The sequence below is a fragment of the Haliotis asinina genome, chromosome 6 (genome assembly GCF_037392515.1).
Source record: "Haliotis asinina isolate JCU_RB_2024 chromosome 6, JCU_Hal_asi_v2, whole genome shotgun sequence".
Classification (NCBI taxonomy): Eukaryota; Metazoa; Mollusca; class Gastropoda; order Lepetellida; family Haliotidae; genus Haliotis; species Haliotis asinina.
Window position 1 is genome coordinate 22,961,393 of NC_090285.1, and position 17,585 is coordinate 22,978,977.

The following is a 17,585-nucleotide window of genomic DNA, read 5'->3' on the forward strand; positions in this document are numbered from 1 at the left end:
ATCTGAACAGCCACATCTTCCACCATATTGAATGACGCAGTCCCCGCTCGTCTATCGTCTGACAGTCATGTGATCATCTATGTTGCGTATTATTTCAGATGCTGAATAATATACAATCACTGGAGTATGCGCAGTCCCATCTCGTCTGTTGTTTGTGATCATCTATGTTGCGTTCACATCCGGTAGAAAGTCATATTCCTTCTGCACTTTGTTATTCCGGTGTTGATTATCTTGCATAGTGGCGATGCTATTCTTTTGTTCTAGAACGCACATGTCGTAGCCCTCGGTCATGTGGGTGACCAGGTACTCAAACACTGCCTTCCAACACTCCCTCACCTCCATAATGAACTCTTCGCCAAGCTCCTGCTCCCAGACTTCCAGCATACACTTGGAGTACACGCTGAAGTAGTGGGCGTCGAAACCGTCGAACAGCACATGGGAGGCGCCGAGTGCCATCAGCTCGTGCTGTGTGACGGGTGCGAGGCACTCAAGGTTGTCCACGATGTTCTGAATGACTTGCATAAACTTCTCGGCATGTTCCCGGAACTGAGGGCTCTTCTGAAGATCATCCACGTTGTACACACTGCAATGAAATTGTGTAATGTATAGTCCTTGTTATTTATTGACCGGTTCTGCCTATCCGACCATATCATTGACTTTCTTCCCCAGATCTATAGAGAGAGAGAGAGAGAGAGAGAGAGAGAGAGAGAGAGGAATTAGTTGTTTCCTAACAGTACATTGTTACCGGAAGTCTCGATACGTCATTGGACAAAAGGCATCATGGTCCTTCTTGTACGGTTACTTGATTAAACAAGTTCTGTTCGACCCAATGGTCTCGTCATCAGTTCCTAAATATCTAAAACGACGACGAATTCTCGACGGGAGGGAGGACTGCAGGAAACTTGTTCCCATGTCGACATGTCCTGGCTTTGTCCCTTCAATGCCGCGCTCCCGGATGGGTTGCCACAAGTGCCACATTTGGGTATGGAGCGACAATCGACTTTCTAATGAACAGTAAGAATTATTATTGACCGTGATGCCATTTAGTCAATGACATATCCAGACTTACGATAACAATGTATTGTTAATAAACATAATGATAAGATATACAATTTACGATTTCACCCCATACGATAACCATATGGCTCTCCATCAAACCATGGTTCGTGAAGATGCCCGCGGGTGTTCGAGAAAGGTGGAGCGTGCCCTTCACATTTGCACAAACCAGTTAACAAACACACCCTGATATAGTGAGTGACGAATACATGTCAATGATGCCTTCTTGTCCAGCACTGCCCATGCAGTTTTGGGCGTAGTGTACGACTAAAGATGCATTATGTCGATCCTACATAACGCGTCGAGTAAACATTTGAAACAGAAATACTAGGCAGAATACAGTCCAAAACACATATGAGATGCTCGTATGTAATACATAATCGCACAGTAACCTGTGTTCATCTTGGTAAGGTGGCCTAGTGGTTAAATGTTCGCTCGTCACGCCAAAGACTCCGGTTCTTTTCACAACATGGTGTCCCCGGTGATATTGCAGGGCTATTGCTAAAGCGGCGTAAAACTGCATTCTCTCACTCATTTATCTATCTAAAAACAGGAAAAAAAGAAAAACGAAACAAAGACGGTCTGTAAATAATCGAGTCGGGACCAGACAATCCAGTGATCACCATCATGAGTATCGATTTACGCTACTGGGATACGATGACGTGTCAGCCAAACAAGATAACCTGACCACCCGATCCCGTTTGTCGCCCCCTACGACAAGCATGGGTTGCTGGAGATCAGTTCTAACCTGGGACTTCCAAGTTCAGTTGAAAGAGTGCATATCATCATCATGGTTGATGACTATCTGTTAGTTAAATAAACATACATCTTGAAAATGATGACGATTGTGGGATTTTATTGAAACTGTAAGAAAAACGCAGTTCCTCTTCAACTTCCAGCACCATCTCTCCATCACTTCCCCTCACAGACGTTGCGCATTCGGAGCACGCAATGTATTACGCCCTGTCCAGGTCATTAAATATTTACAGTCTAGTGGCTGTTACAGACTGTTATCACATACCGGGACACGCGATAGATGTCACGAGTTCCTGCTAAAAATCGTAAAACTGGCAACGTCAGTTATTTTTATCCAGGACAAAGTAAATTAGCTGCTAGTCTTTATGGATCAATTATTCAACGTCGTGGTGTTTTGCGGTCGACACTTATCTGATTGTGCCCTGTTGCTGAAGGTGAGGGCGGCTGATTGTTTCTCTGTATCTCGTAAAGAACATGGCAAGTCGGTAATTATGCACGGTTTGTCACGCAAGTGTATAAGTGTAGTACGTGTGTATAGATAAGTGGCATTAATATTTCTAAAATATGATATATATATTTCTATTCTGAACGACACGGGGGCAATGGTATCAATCTTAAAATGATGAAAGTTTGAGATATTTATTTCTGTCGCAGTCAATGCCGTAATCCTTAATCCAATAAGATCCAGGTTTGAACCGATCTTCAGTACCCCTCCCCCCCAATACTTGTCGCAGTAACGCAGTAGGTGAGTAACGGGATCGGGTGGTCAACCTCGCTGACTTGACGCATGTCATCGTATTCCATTACGTAGATCGATGCTCATGCTGTTGATCACTAGATTATCTGGTTCAGACTCGAGTATTTACAGACCACCACCATATACCTGGAGTGCGGCGTTATACAACATACAAGCAGTGACTTTTTAAAAAAGTTTGAATACGTCATTTGAACGATATTAAAACTACATTTTCTAATATACTGGTAGTCTATTTGTACCCATGGCTGTTTACAGGGACCCGTCCTTTGGTAAACACATATTGGCATCGATGAAGTGAACTTACAAGAATGGTTCCTGGAAGTCTGCATATTTATCGGATCCTGACACCAAGTTTACCTGATTGGTTTACCGGATCCAACTACAATACCGTTATGAAAACGATGATCATGCGGTTGATCACAGCGTACCGCTGCATTGTCTGGTCCAGATTAGACTATTTACACATGCCGTCATATAGCTGGAATATGTGCAGCATTAAAAGACAAAGCACTTCCATTGTGACTATGATTGGAAGGGTTAAACTCGGCCGTACTTGCAATGCGATGGCCTTACCAAAGCTCAGTACAGTACACTGACAGTGATACAACAGGATGCCACACATCACACGTACAGCCCTGGGCCCAATTTCTCGAAACAAACTTAAGTTTTAACTCAAATCTCAAACTGAGTTTGACAATATGAAACAGCTGAAATTTTAACTCAATTGCATTTTTTAGACTAAAAAAGTTCAAACAACTAAAGAAATCTGTCCCCCAAATTCAGATTGTCTACTATGTTTGAGCTGGATACCAATTTCCTTTCATTCTGGAAAATGGGTGTTCTTGCATTTTCTCAGATTTGAGCAAAAACTTGAACTTAAGTCAAAACTCAGACTTAAGTTTGTTTCGAGAAATCGGGGCCTGGGCCTAGATTTTCGAAGCTCTTTTAGCGCTAAGATAGTCGTAATTGTCGTACAATAACATTAACTTACGGCTATCTTAGCACTAAGAGAGCTTAGGCCTTGGCTCTCCATACCACTCTGTCTATGATAATCACGACTCACGGAAGAAAGGCATACACAATCATTCCTCACGGAAGAAAGGCATACACAATCACTCCTCACGGAAGAAAGCCATACACAATCACTCCTCACGGAAGAAAGCCATACACAATCACTCCTCACGGAAGAAAGTCATTTGGACCATCTGTATGGACATGAAGCAGAACTAAATTACCTTACACCAGTTCCTTTATACCTTCTAATGGGCGGGTGATAATCACACCAAGGCCCTGATTAAGGACAATTAATGCAATACAGCATAGGCTAACAGGTAATTCCTGCTTTTTATAACACATCACGGGATCTTTGCACACAATAGATTTACGATAAATACTGGTCGTTAATGATGTCAGCGTAAAGTGGTGAATCTGAGATACAGTCGGCCAACACAAACACTGTTTGCAGTCTTTTATATTCGCGTTGTTGGTAGATGCTTAGGATGTTGAATCTCTGGTAAAGCAAATATGATACGATCTTGGAAGACAAATACTGGTTATGGGGGTAAGTATTTGGGTTTTATCAAATTACACTGGTTTGGTTGCGAAATCAATGAAACTGATAACATTACGTGCGTTATGAAATTGATACGGTCTTAAATACATAGTGCTCGATGGCGGTGTCGTTCTATTATTAACCCCCGTGGCGTCCAACCAGTTTCAGTACGCCAATTCAAAGTAGGGATTGGGGTGGGTGTGGTGTGTCTGTGTGTCGGGTGTGCATGCATAGTGAGTGTGTGCGGTTTTACAACGCTTTTAGCAACATCATTGCATTATCACGATGGGGACACCAGACATGGGCCTCACAAAATGTACCAAAGTGGGAAATCGAACCCGGGTGTTCTGCGTGACGATAAACAGTTTTAACTACTTGGCTATCCCATCGCATAGAAATATAGATATCAAACCGACTCACTATAAATTAATGAGAAAACATTTTGAAATGATTTTGCTATTTAATTTTGATTTTAGTCTTATGGTTTTGCAACGATGAAAACATAAAATAGAAAAACTTAGGAAGAACGTCTGAATTTCCCTCGGTGATCATGACTAGGCCATTCGATGCTGGAATTTAACCAAAAGACGTTTCTCGTAAACTCGACTGGGTTTCTAGTGTTGTGCACTTTATCCATTGTCTGGCTTGTAACACGCACGGACAAGATGCCAACCTGTGAGAAACTGTATTCCTAATTACGCTTGATTCTTGGAAAGTCCATGGACATTGATTTCCTTAATTGCCGCAGTAGGTAGTCTCAAATACCGCAGGTACCTTCATGTCGTACTCATCTACTCGTTCTTAAGGGATATTGATCGTTTCAGAAGTAAGCAAGGGAGTTAAATAAGTTAATGGGTGTTATTTTTACAATTCTGATTATTGTTTAACTAGTTAATGGTCGTCGTCAGAGCCAATTGTTCACAAGAGTGAATTGTTTCGACACTCGAAGCTCAAGGTCACCGTTTGTACTCAGATCAGAATGTGCTAAGATCAGAGATACTGTGTTCGTCTTCAAGAGGAAATGGAACTGAAGATCGGTTTTGAAACGAACTTTAGTAGCCCATGTTTGCCGTAAGAGACGACTAATGGGATCGGGTGGTGAGGCTTGCTGACTTGGTAGACACATGACAGTTGGTCCCAGATGTTGATCAGCGGATTGCCTGGTACCGACTTTTTAAAGACCGCCGCAATATAGCTGGAACATTTCTGCGTTCATAAAACTGAACTCACTCACTCATGAGGCATCAGTATCAACTAGAGGAAGACTGGTGAAAACTATGATTTAGGTAAGTAAACATGTCTTGAGAAAATATTCTACATTGCGTATGCCAATGATATCTCAGTTTCTACGAGTGAATGCAAAATATTTGATGTCCAAATGTGTCAATCCACTGTGATCGACCGGAGCGGTGGGATAGCTTAGTGGTTAAAGCGTTTGCTGGTCACGTCGAAGACTCGAGTTCGATTCGCTATCTAGGCCCACGCAGTGATGTTGCGAGAGTGTTTATATAAGTGGTGCGAATCCATACTCACATTCACTGTATCCTCACAGAAATTTAGAATTAGGTGGAGAAATATGCATCACAGCATGTAAAATATACGCCAACCCTTCGTCTTCAGTATTAACAGTGTACACTGCCCATAGTAAATAAGTAAGGTTTTACACCAATTTGTGCACCTTGGTGCAAACAAGGGATGGACTTTACAAACAGTTACAATGTAGTGAAGCGAACCCGGACTTCGACGGGGCATATCTCTAACCACTGGGCACCTGACCACTCATCATTCTCCAATGGCACATTTATTAAGTGCTTATATATACCATTATGGTATATTTTCGTGGGATTTATAAGTCTTCAATCATTGAACACTGTACCTGAATTTTTCGAATAATTTCTTCACACCCGGTGCGTCGATAAAGATACGGACGAATATTTCCGCTCCTATTTTGATGACATCACGCGATAATACTGGCCACGTGCTTCTGATGGTGTCTATTTGTGTATCACTGAAGTCCGTTGTAACAACTTCCGGATCCGGTTCGACATGCGCATTTGGCACCACTGTGGGTTTGCTGTTCTCGCAACCCATAACAACGTCACTTCTGGTCACGTGGCATCCCTACTGAGCCGCGTCTTGACCTAAGAGAAAAGAAGAAATCATGAACTTTAAAAAACACAAGATTTTGGATTTCACGCAATTCAAATGAAACGACTGTATTTTTCAGAAACACATTGCAAGGGCAGTTAGTTAATATTTGAGAAAAGCCGTAAGTACATGGTACTGACAAACCCGGGACGAACATAAATTCAAATATCGGCAATACGAAGAGCCAATACTTTGCACAACGTATTATGGCGCCTATGACGAAGGGCCATGCTGCCATCAGCTTAGAATGCACGTGCTTTATGTGTTCATCGCATGGTAATATATAAACAGCGGAGTAATTTGAAAGTCATTTAGATTTTGGGCACATTGTATCCCCGTGAAGATGTTCAGACCTTCAGAAAGCCATGCTTGTCGCAAGAGGCGACTAACGGGATCGGGTGGTCAAGGTCGTTATTGATGCATTCCTAAATGCTTAAATCGATGCTCCTGATGCCAGTCACTGGATTGTCTGGCACAGAACCAGTAATTTACATCCCGCCGTCACACAATTGTAATATTTATGAGTGCGGCGTTGAACAAACAAACATATCAAACATATGTTCATAGTTAATAGCTTGCTTACCACACCAGCTAGGAACTCAGTGTACTGCAAGACCTGAGACGAAGAGCACTGTATACACAAACCCCAAACAAACAAGTAATATCACCTATTACCGAGTTAGAGTAGAAGCTGTCAGAACCGGCATCTGTCCAATCCGGCAAGTTGTCAACGCTGGTATAAAATCCAGCCTCGTTCATGGCTGGTACATTTATCATCAGCTCTACAATCCGGCACATTGTCTAAACCAGATTATTTCTTCAGTCCCAATGAGTGCCGGTTTAGACAGCTTCCACTGTATGTTACTCAATATCGTTAAGAGATACTTTGGCAATTTTATAGATTTTAGCTTGAGAGCATGCTTCCATAACCCTTTTAGCACGGGGAAATGCTTCATTATTCATAATGATCGACCCTTTGAGTTACAAAAAAATCGGGCTCTTTGTCAAATCAAAACACAAAAGAAACTTGATTGAGTGACGTTTGAATATCCTAGCAAGGCTTTCAAACACCACAACAGCACGAAATGAAAATGTATCGATTGCTTAGCTTACTATAAGTGGCATTCATTTTAAAACATTCGATAAATGGGGCTCAAGCTGCTTGATGTATGATTATATAATGTCAAATATGAAAAGTGCTAGATACCCGGTTGGGTGTGAGTTGGAGGACAAACCCACATGTCGACGTGGTGACATGTATACCCGGTTGGGTGTGAGTTGGAGGACAAACCCACATGTCGACGTGGTGACATGTATACCCGGTTGGGTGTGAGTTGGAGGACAAACCCACATGTCGACGTGGTGACATGTATACCCGGTTGGGTGTGAGTTGGAGGACAAACCCACATGTCGACGTGGTGACATGTATACCCGGTTGGGTGTGAGTTGGAGGACAAACCCACATGTCGACGTGGTGACATGTATACCCGGTTGGGTGTGAGTTGGAGGACAAACCCACATGTCGACGTGGTGACATGTATACCCGGTTGGGTGTGAGTTGGAGGACAAACCCACATGTCGACGTGGTGACATGTATACCCGGTTGGGTGTGAGTTGGAGGACAAACCCACATGTCGACGTGGTGACATGTATACCCGGTTGGGTGTGAGTTGGAGGACAAACCCACATGTCGACGTGGTGACATGTCCACAAGTGTTTACTTAGTCTTACATGGCAACAGGTATTAATAAGTCTGACACGTCCACGAGTAGTCCTAAGTTAAACATGTACATAGGTGTTATTAAGCGTTACAGGTTTGTTGGCATGACAAAATGCTGCATGTACAGTCGTATGACTAAGTGTTACATTTATGTTGGTATGACTAAGCAGAGGCCGATCTAGGGATGGGTTAGGTGTGTGTGTGTTCGTGGGTGTGTGTGTGCGTGTGTGTGCGCGCGCGTCCGCAAAAACCACCACCACTTTTTTGTCCCGAAAGTTTATTATATGTCAATTGAAACTATCGTGAAAACCTCAATAAAACTGTAAGTGCTGTCTAGAATGGTAAGAACCTGTGAAAACTGTTCTACACTTAAACGTGACTACATTGCCTTCGTTACACATTATTAAACTCCATTGCTATATTAGTTTATCTATTGGTACATGAGTAGAAGACGTCACTCACAGATCGACAGAAGTGAATTTCTGACTTGTGTCTTCTGATCTCGGGATCTAATTGGGCCTGCTAGATATATTGATATACTGGCACTGCTCACTGCAGTTCCTATGAAACGGCCCTGATGTGTAATCTGTTGTGTTCCAGGCTAGCTTTGTGTACGTAATTATCCGGATGTAGCTTTCGATTCACTCTATACATACAAAGCGCTTGAACTTTCGGGTAATTGGATCGACCAAGGGGAAATTCCGAGCTCGTTACAACCCACGGGTATTGAAACAGAATGGTGTCGTGGGACCATTTCTGTACAAAGCTCTGTAAATAATCGAAGATATACCTGTTGCAAATACTTAAATAGCCGTGACATGAATATTCAATACCTCGTAAACGAATAACAGAAGCCTAAGTCAATAAGTGGGGGACGAACGGATTCCCAATAGGTAAATGCTAATCAATGCTGCACATACATCACCTTTGTACTGACCTATCATCAATCGAGAATGTATTATACAACAAATATGTATTGTGTCACCCGTACATTTCAAACGGAATGGGTGGGGTGGTCTGAATAACGGACAACTTATTTTTGCCCTGCCGTTGTATTAAACAGTTATGTATATTTCAGTAACATTGATATCTGGGCACGATACTGACAGAGTTGTGTCCATTGTCTGTATAGGTACTCTGTCCTTCATTGCGAATCCCGACCCTGCTACTTGCTGTTTTCTTATAACATGATAAATGTATCTAAATACATTATACATCAAGCTGATTGGGAAGGGTATCAAAAAAGTTTAAGACCTCTAAAAGCTATCCCATTAGTTTTCCCATATGCCATCACCCATGTTAAGTTGTAACACTGTGAAATGATAAAAGATCAGTAACATTATAATCGACCTTAAACAAATCAAACACCTCGCTCACAAATCCTCAGCCATGGACACCAGGTGCGGTGGGGTAGCCTAGTGGTTAAATTGTTCACTTGTCCGAAAAGCCAGGTTCGATTCCCACATGAGTACAGTGTGTAAAACCCATTCCTGATGTCCCCCGCCGTGTTATTGATGGGGGTATTGCTAAAAGCGGCGTAAAACTAAACTCAATCAATCCATTTTTCACACTTACTGCCAATATCATACAATATCTGACACAGTCCCAGATCTAGTCTAGAAAATTGGCAGAGAACGTCTGCACTAAACACATGATTGATCCATTGTCCTTAAAAACTTGTGGCGTGGCTTGAAACTAAAGAAACCTTTGTGAAATATACCGATGCGTCATCTAAATAATCTAAGTTACGATTAGCGAATTTACTTTTGCTTGTTCAGTGAAAAGGTCGTGGTTATAGTAAGTCTTTACTAAACATTAGTTGTCTGTACGTAGTGTTAATGAACGAGCTAACCATGTGTTACTGATCTGGAGATCCCATTGGTCCAACGATCTCATCCGCTTATACTGACCTGCTTATAAGTGATACTATATCCCCCACCACTATCTCTGTACCTTCACGATCGTACACCTTTGAGGTAACATAGAAGAAAACACACATACCTGGGTCCCAGTTGTCCGAAGTGACTGATAGACAAATATAATCCAAACCCAATAGTTTAAGCTGGATATTGAGGAGATTCTAAAAAATTCCTTCCCAATTTTCGATGTATTATATACATGACAGCGATGAAATCATAACACCACGTTGAAGGTACCAGGAGAACGATGTGGTGATTTTCGTGTGATACAGTCAACCCCAGTTTTGTCTGACTTTTATGATTTGGACTTGCGTTTGTCTACAGTCGAAGTACAGTGTCGATTCCTAAGTAGCCCTTCATTAGTCTGCATTTCGCGGTTGAGTGGAACCTTGGATATTTCGATATGTTTACCCAGATCGCTTTAACTTCGACAACGTTTTGCTGTCGAAGTCCTCGACGACTCATTCGTCACCCAGACTTCGTCTTGCGTCCATTTCGACACTAAAAATAGTCATCCAGTCAATTTTCAGCCATGAGTTAGTCGATCTTTTCGAAAAGTTACTGCGAAGAGGCGGTGACATCAATGAAACTGTCGTACAGAAGAGGCCCACTTTACTTGTTATGGAGCCATATAATGCCGTGGCTTATCGAAGATGGTCTAAAAGTGGCATATCTTATGCCCTTTCCATGTAGAAAACCTCAACAGCTCCATGCAATCACAAAACCAAGGCTGGCACAACAGAATAAAAAACCAAACAAAATACAGTATACCTCCATGCTTAATGGTGGCAGAACTAAAATATGAACCATTGTCAGTACATCATCGAAACATCAGATGAAGAGGCTGCAACTCATGTGGACGTGAGCAAATCCATCACCTCCCCCCCATCCCTTGGTCCGTTTCACAAAGCTCTCTAAAGTCTGTAAGATCTGGCAACTTTTCTCGTAGCATTTGAACTCCCTGGGTCACAGTATTTAGGTAGCGGTAAGAGAAAAGGCTTTCGAGAGCTTTGTGAAACAAGTCCCTGGTTAGACAATATGAGTGATGAATTCATGCCCATTGTACACAATCAAACCAGGACCTTCAGTGTTAGAAGGAACTGCCTCATCCGCACGCCTACCCAATATACATCGAGGTTACGATTTCACTAGTAAATCCGTAAGATGTGAACAAGACCTACTCACGTGTATTGTAAACACTAGCAACCGCCGTTCTGTGTATGTGGCAAAATTAGATTAATCCTCCATCATCCTTAACCTCAGACTCCTCGCAGCGTATCCTTACTTCAATACAGGTCATTTTGAGCATATTGTCACAACCCCATGTACCAATACCATGCGGCGAGCTTTACAATGCCTTGCGATAACATGGAAGTCCCATACAGTCAGTGTTCCTGTAAGAAGCACGGTACGCGAGTCCCATCTGCAAGCCTGGTAGCGTTAAGGTTCTACCTGACTGAAGGGATCGATGGATGAACAACAAGCTCAACGCATAGCATTCCTGAGGTGTTTTTTTTTGTCATTGAAAAATGGTGTATTACAATAACGTGCTGCTCGATAAGGGCTCGTGGCTTGTAACGCTAGGACCCTCTGATGGGTATGTTGTATAAATAGTAAACTAAACAGGGCATCTTCCTGTGTGATCAATAAAATATGACTACCGCCACTGGACTACAGGTTGTATATCTTATAAGCTGTGTGACCTGAAAACGGTAAGAACATGGCGCGATAATTAAGTTCTGGATCATTAATCTCGGTAGGGGAATTCATGGTGTTTGATTAGGGATCCAGGTTTACTCACGGGTATAGGTTTCAGTTAACTGGTATATCTGACGTAAATCTGAACTTTTGTATATAAACAAGGATATGATGTCATATATATATGACGTGAGGTACGTAAGTCCCAAAACATCCGTTGTAAATCTCAGTCTATCAGTTTTTAATCGTAGTATTCTTTTCATTTTAAATTTGGCTAGCATTTCGTACAGTCGCTAGCAGCTGAAGAGATGGTGTAAATCCAACTAGGGTCCATGCAGGGAGCAAAGGTACTTTAAGTTCCCATGGTCCCTAGTATGGTGATCTACCTTCGGTTGTTGGCGATCTATAGTCCGTTTTATAATGTATTGTCTTCTTTAATTACAATGTTTTAGTTTTTCATACTGGTTTTATATTCATATCTGTGAAATTCTAGTGTTTTTACTGTCCTTTGTCGACAGGTTTTTATATTACACATATATTCCATTTCAGTGTTATGTTCCCGTCACGATATGGCCGAAATATTGCCGATGTGATGTTAAATATTAACTCACTCACTATGACGTGAAGATTAACCCTGGTTGTCTGTTTTACAGAAAGGTGAAATCACACGTTAATGTTTCACACCTGAGGTATCTCTCAGGTCTGTATACGCAAAGAACATTAAACACCCCTGTATTTTCTCAATGCTTTTTCAACATGTACATAAAACACGATAGAGAGAGCATACGGTTTTTCTAACAAACAATAAACTGACTGGAATCCATGCTGATTTTATGATGGTAATTGTTCATTTCAAACGACATTTTCGTTCAAAACCATGTCTGAACAAGTATGGCCCTGGAATGTTTAATGTTGAATTCAATGGTGAAGTGAACATTTATTGTGTCATTTTGGGTGTTTTACACAATTCAAATCGATACCGACTGTAACCTCGAAACGACTGTATGACAGCCAGCACTCTCCTCCTTATACCCGATACCACCTGCCAAATCCTCTACGTCATTGCTATTGTAAAGCGAATTCTAACTGGTTCTGTACAGGAAGTTCTGTACAGAAGGGTTCCTTTTTTTCACACGACGACCAGTCAAGTCCCAGATATGCCTTTTTTCAATCGTAAGACAGGGGATGCTTAACTAAGTTCTATGTGTATAGTTCACACAAAGGCAAACTCTCCGGTACATATTTCACATGTCAGAGAAATGGAAAACACCGAACCACGACAAGTTTATGAATGTGGAGTTCCTAGTTCAGCAGTATTTAAGTACAGACAGGTTGACGGTGTACCCCACGGGCAGGTTCATTGACAGCAGACTGAGCAGCATGTACAGCTGGTTATATAAGAGTAATTGTACGCTAATTACAGGTAAAACCAGTCTAATCAACAATTCTGATATGTATCGCCACTTCACGGCTCTGCCCTTGGGCTCTCACTGCCAACACATCAAACCAGGTTAATTCCATGATGACAAGGGTTTTCATTCATAACTCGTCACACATACAACTTGCATCCTGAAGTAAACCCTTGAAGCTATGCAGTGGGTCTTTGGTAAACATCAACTATTTGTGATTTTGTCCTAAGTGGTTCGATACACACGGCAATAACAGCGGTCTCTGTCTGACAGTATCAACTTTCGATTCGAGCTATCTCATTCTGTGGAATTAACCTTGTTTTCCATAATTATGCCATTCGCGTTGATAGCTCGTTATGGTCTGTGACGTTGCCATGGTTACTATTTTTCACAAAATGGAAATAATTCTGATACTACGTGTGAGCGATACATCACAGAAATATCACGTCTATCAGACGAACAGCGACTTCGGGTGACCATGTCCGTGTTTCCCAAATCACACTATTGTTTCTGTAGGTAAGGGTAAGATAGAGGTGTAGCTAAGGTATTTTTCTAAACTTTTTAATAAACGTGCCGTTTTTTCTCATAAACAAAAAAGTCAGATGATAAACCAACCGAATTGGAATCTATTTCTAAACACCATGATGATCTGTGTCAAAATATGCATTTGGAGAACCATTCTGTGCGACAATGCATTTAAGATTTACAATAAGTGTTCATTGGTAATAATGAGACATTCTAAACACACTAGTCTCTGTCTAAATGTTCTTTTTCTAAACGTTTAGGTGAATTACTATTCGCACAATAGGCACTGCATAAACATCCAGTTGAATTATTATTTCCACAGTTTTCACCACCAAAACATTAAGCTGAATCACTTTTCCACGGTTTCCACCTTTACAAATACAAACCGATGCTGCTATCTTTAAGGATGCTCTCTTTCCAGACGTTTTTCCGACTTGATTATGTCAGAATTTTGACTGAACAAACATAATTGTAGCTGAATTACTATTTCCACAATGTTTTACCTCACAAACATTTAGCTCAGTTATTATTTACATAAATGCATTCACACAGTTTGCATAAACAGTAAGTTTTTTGTTGTTTTAATGCATTCACAGCCGAACAGTATTGTAAATGATTTAGACAACCTTGATGAGTACAAGTTGGTAGCTGAAAATATAATATTCGCGTAGGTGCAACTTTTGTCTTAGTATTCACGTAACTTCAGGACACTGTTTTGTTTGCTAAAACATAAAAAATGGATCAATGCCGACCGCTTTAACATTGCATGACACACGGGGCCTTCATGGCGGTGTTAGCTCCAACCTTGTGTGAAATAACGAGACTGAAGAGTGGATGATTACTTCAGTTACTCAAAGAACAACGTAGTAGCCGAGGTGACACCGTGCACGACGCCACTGCATATGAAATGTTCACTTGAAAAATATTCTTGCAGTCGTTACACTTTTAGATCAGATATTGTGTGGGCACAAGTGGTATGACGTCATCAGGACGACTGCAACGTAGGCCAGGCCAACAAGTACAACATACGTCGACATGAATATAATCAGGGAGCCTATTTAGAGATATAATACACGGATACATTCCTACAACATAATTATATACAGCTACAACATACGTCGACATAAGTACACTAATCAGGGAGCCTATATAGAGGGGGAGAAAAGACTCCTCGAAAAGCCCTTGAACGTATGTCTCGGGTCGTTACGTAACCAGTGTAGCCAATATGGTGGCAGCGTAGTATTTAAGATTGAGCCCGGTTTATTTTCAACAGCTGATTAAGTTCGCTGATGTTGTAACTACTGAAATCCTACATGTAGAAGACAGGTTAATTATTTTGTCACTTCAGTTTAAGTCAAATAATTGGTATTAGTGTCCGTATTAGGACAGAAGATTTGTAGTAAAGTTTCAAGTCGGTATGTTATAGCTCACTGGCTTCTATTCTCGATTCACCGCGAAGATAGACTAAATTGTGCCGATAAAAACTTCTTTCACATATTCGTTTAATTTTTAGGAGGAAAACATGCCTTTAGTTGAAAGGTATTTGCAAGTAATAGTAACAATTTATGACTTTAAAAATTGTTAGGGTATAATTGAGGTGTGTGAAATATATGACATATTGCCGATCTGTTCTGAGTCGCCATTAAAATGCTATACGCCGTTGTTTTCCTAGTTACTTCCTCAAAAACATCTTTCACATACACCTTTAATTCATATGAGGGGAATATACTATCAGGTGAAATGTGTTTGCAAGTAATAGTGATATTTTCATAATTTAAAAAAGAATGTTAGGGTGTATTTGAGGTGTGTGAAAAATATGACATATTGCCGATCCGATCTGATGCGCCATTGATGCTTGAGGGTTATAATTCCATAACTTCTTTCTTTCTTGTTGGTCTTATTATTTGACAAACAGGGCTAAACACATGATCCTATAACTACATCCTAAGTCGACATGACAACACATACGTCGAGATATTTACAATACATGTTCACGTAACAACAACGTACGTCGACATGGCTACAGGCTACGTCGACATACTGTAAAACACATCGACACGATTACAACATAGACCCGTCGGTTTCCCACTGGGCAGTCCTTGAGGTAACAAATGAAGGCGACTTCATTGGAAGTCGCACACCGTGTAAATCTATACACATGGAATGGTACGGATGCAGGCAGTGGCTATAGTACCTGATACTATACATCAGAGTCAACGGAACCAATGTTCCCACCTGAATGTCGACAATTGCCTGGGTACACCATCTCCTCATTACCGTACACTTCCTTATAATTCTGTATTTTTTTAAGTTCCACTCCAGCACAAAACGGAATTGTTTTATCACGAATAGACTCACCTCACCTTTCCTTGTGACATCGTGACCAAAGGACAAGGTGTAACGTCGACGTGTATATTCTAGTCTTCCCTAATTATTACTCACTACTGAGCGAGCGGATGGTTGGGGAAGATGGGTCAATACCCTCGGCTCCCATACCCATACTCTCATCGTATCGTCACACACACACACACACACACACACACACACACACACACACACACACACACACACACACACACACACACACACACACACACACACACACACACACACACACACACACACACACACACACGGAGTAATTGATTTAATTCCAATAGAGACCATATACGGTATATGGTCTCTGACACCATATACTAGTATAACAAGTGTTTCCTGTTTGGAAGCTGTTCAGTAATTCATTAGCAGGGGCACTGCCTAACTTTTCTACTATCAGTGACGGACCTCTCCCCCCTCTCTATCTCTCTCTTTCTCTCTCTCTCTCTCTCTCTCTCACACACACACACACACACACACACACACACACACACACACTCACACGGAGCAACTGATTAAATTCCATTAGGGACCATGTACCGGTATATGGTCTCTGACGCCATAAATGGCAAGTGTTTGGGAGCTGTTCGTCACGAAATTTCAGTTACCGATTCCAGGCAAGTAGTATGGGATAATAAGTCTTTTATTGCATGAGTGAGTGCGTATACCGCGATATATATATATCACTGTCTCAACTGGATGCAATATCGTCAATGATAAAGGCAGTGTTTCACCTGGAAGCAATACCGCCAGTGACAAAATCTCTATACCCCTAACTCTCGCCACTGACAAAGACACTGTTTCACCAACACACCATGCCCTCGATGCTAGTGGTCTGGTCTCCTCTACATAATCTCTTTACCAAACATTGATCAGCATGCAACAACAACGTGGTATATTGACGTCCACAGATAAAGACGTACTCTTGGCATCTGGGATCCTTCCATTACGCAAAGGTCCCAAATAGACAGGAAATCCCAAATGGTGTTATTCCTAGTGTACAGTCGATGCTGATTATACAAGGCTGAAGACCATGGTTACCGCTGGTTATGGACAAGGAACACGGCTAGTAGGTAGACCCATGTAAGTGTATGGCGATGGATATCGATCTATTGGAGGATAACGTCCATGGATTGTCCTCGTACAACACCATTCTCGTCGTTATGTTGGGACACAATGCTTCAGTCACATGGAAACCGCGGGGTTTGATTACACCATCTCGTTCCTCAAATATTTGAATTAAATATCAATGAATTTTATCTTGTGCTGCACGAATGTATGGAATTATTTTAACAGAACTGCTTTAAAGATTAATATGCAGTCAATGAGGATGGCATTTCGTCTTTCATAACAGTTGGCTGCGATCCAGGGTATCCTTTACAAATTGTCCCATACTGGAGACTAGACACCGCCTGTTGGTGAGTCGGGACCTGACAGCATTCACTTAGATATCTTGTATTGCATTGCTAGAATACCATCTACCGACTACTTCATCCTTCGCGGGTTGTACGGTAGTCGAGTGGTTAAAGCGTCCACTCGTCATGCAAGAGTTGGTTGGTTGATGTTTAACGGTACATTCAGCAACATTCAAGCTGTATGGCAACAGGCTGTAAATAATCGAGTCTAGACCTGACAATCCAGAGGTCAACATGGCACAGTACCGCAAAAG

General features: G+C 41.5%; 1 protein-coding gene across 1 annotated transcript in view; it reads right to left on the minus strand.

Annotated features, from left to right (window-relative positions):
• Window positions 1–162: 162 nt before the first annotated feature.
• Window positions 163–17,585, minus strand: part of LOC137287586 (neuroglobin-like) — a 44,761-nt gene continuing 27,338 nt past the window's right edge. Inside the window, exons 2-3 of the mRNA XM_067819956.1 lie at window positions 5,998–6,262; window positions 163–583 (exon numbers count right to left, since the gene is read on the minus strand). Coding sequence (XP_067676057.1) covers window positions 163–583; window positions 5,998–6,212 — 636 coding nt within the window. The 5' untranslated portion in view covers window positions 6,213–6,262. The remainder of the gene's footprint in view (window positions 584–5,997; window positions 6,263–17,585) is intronic.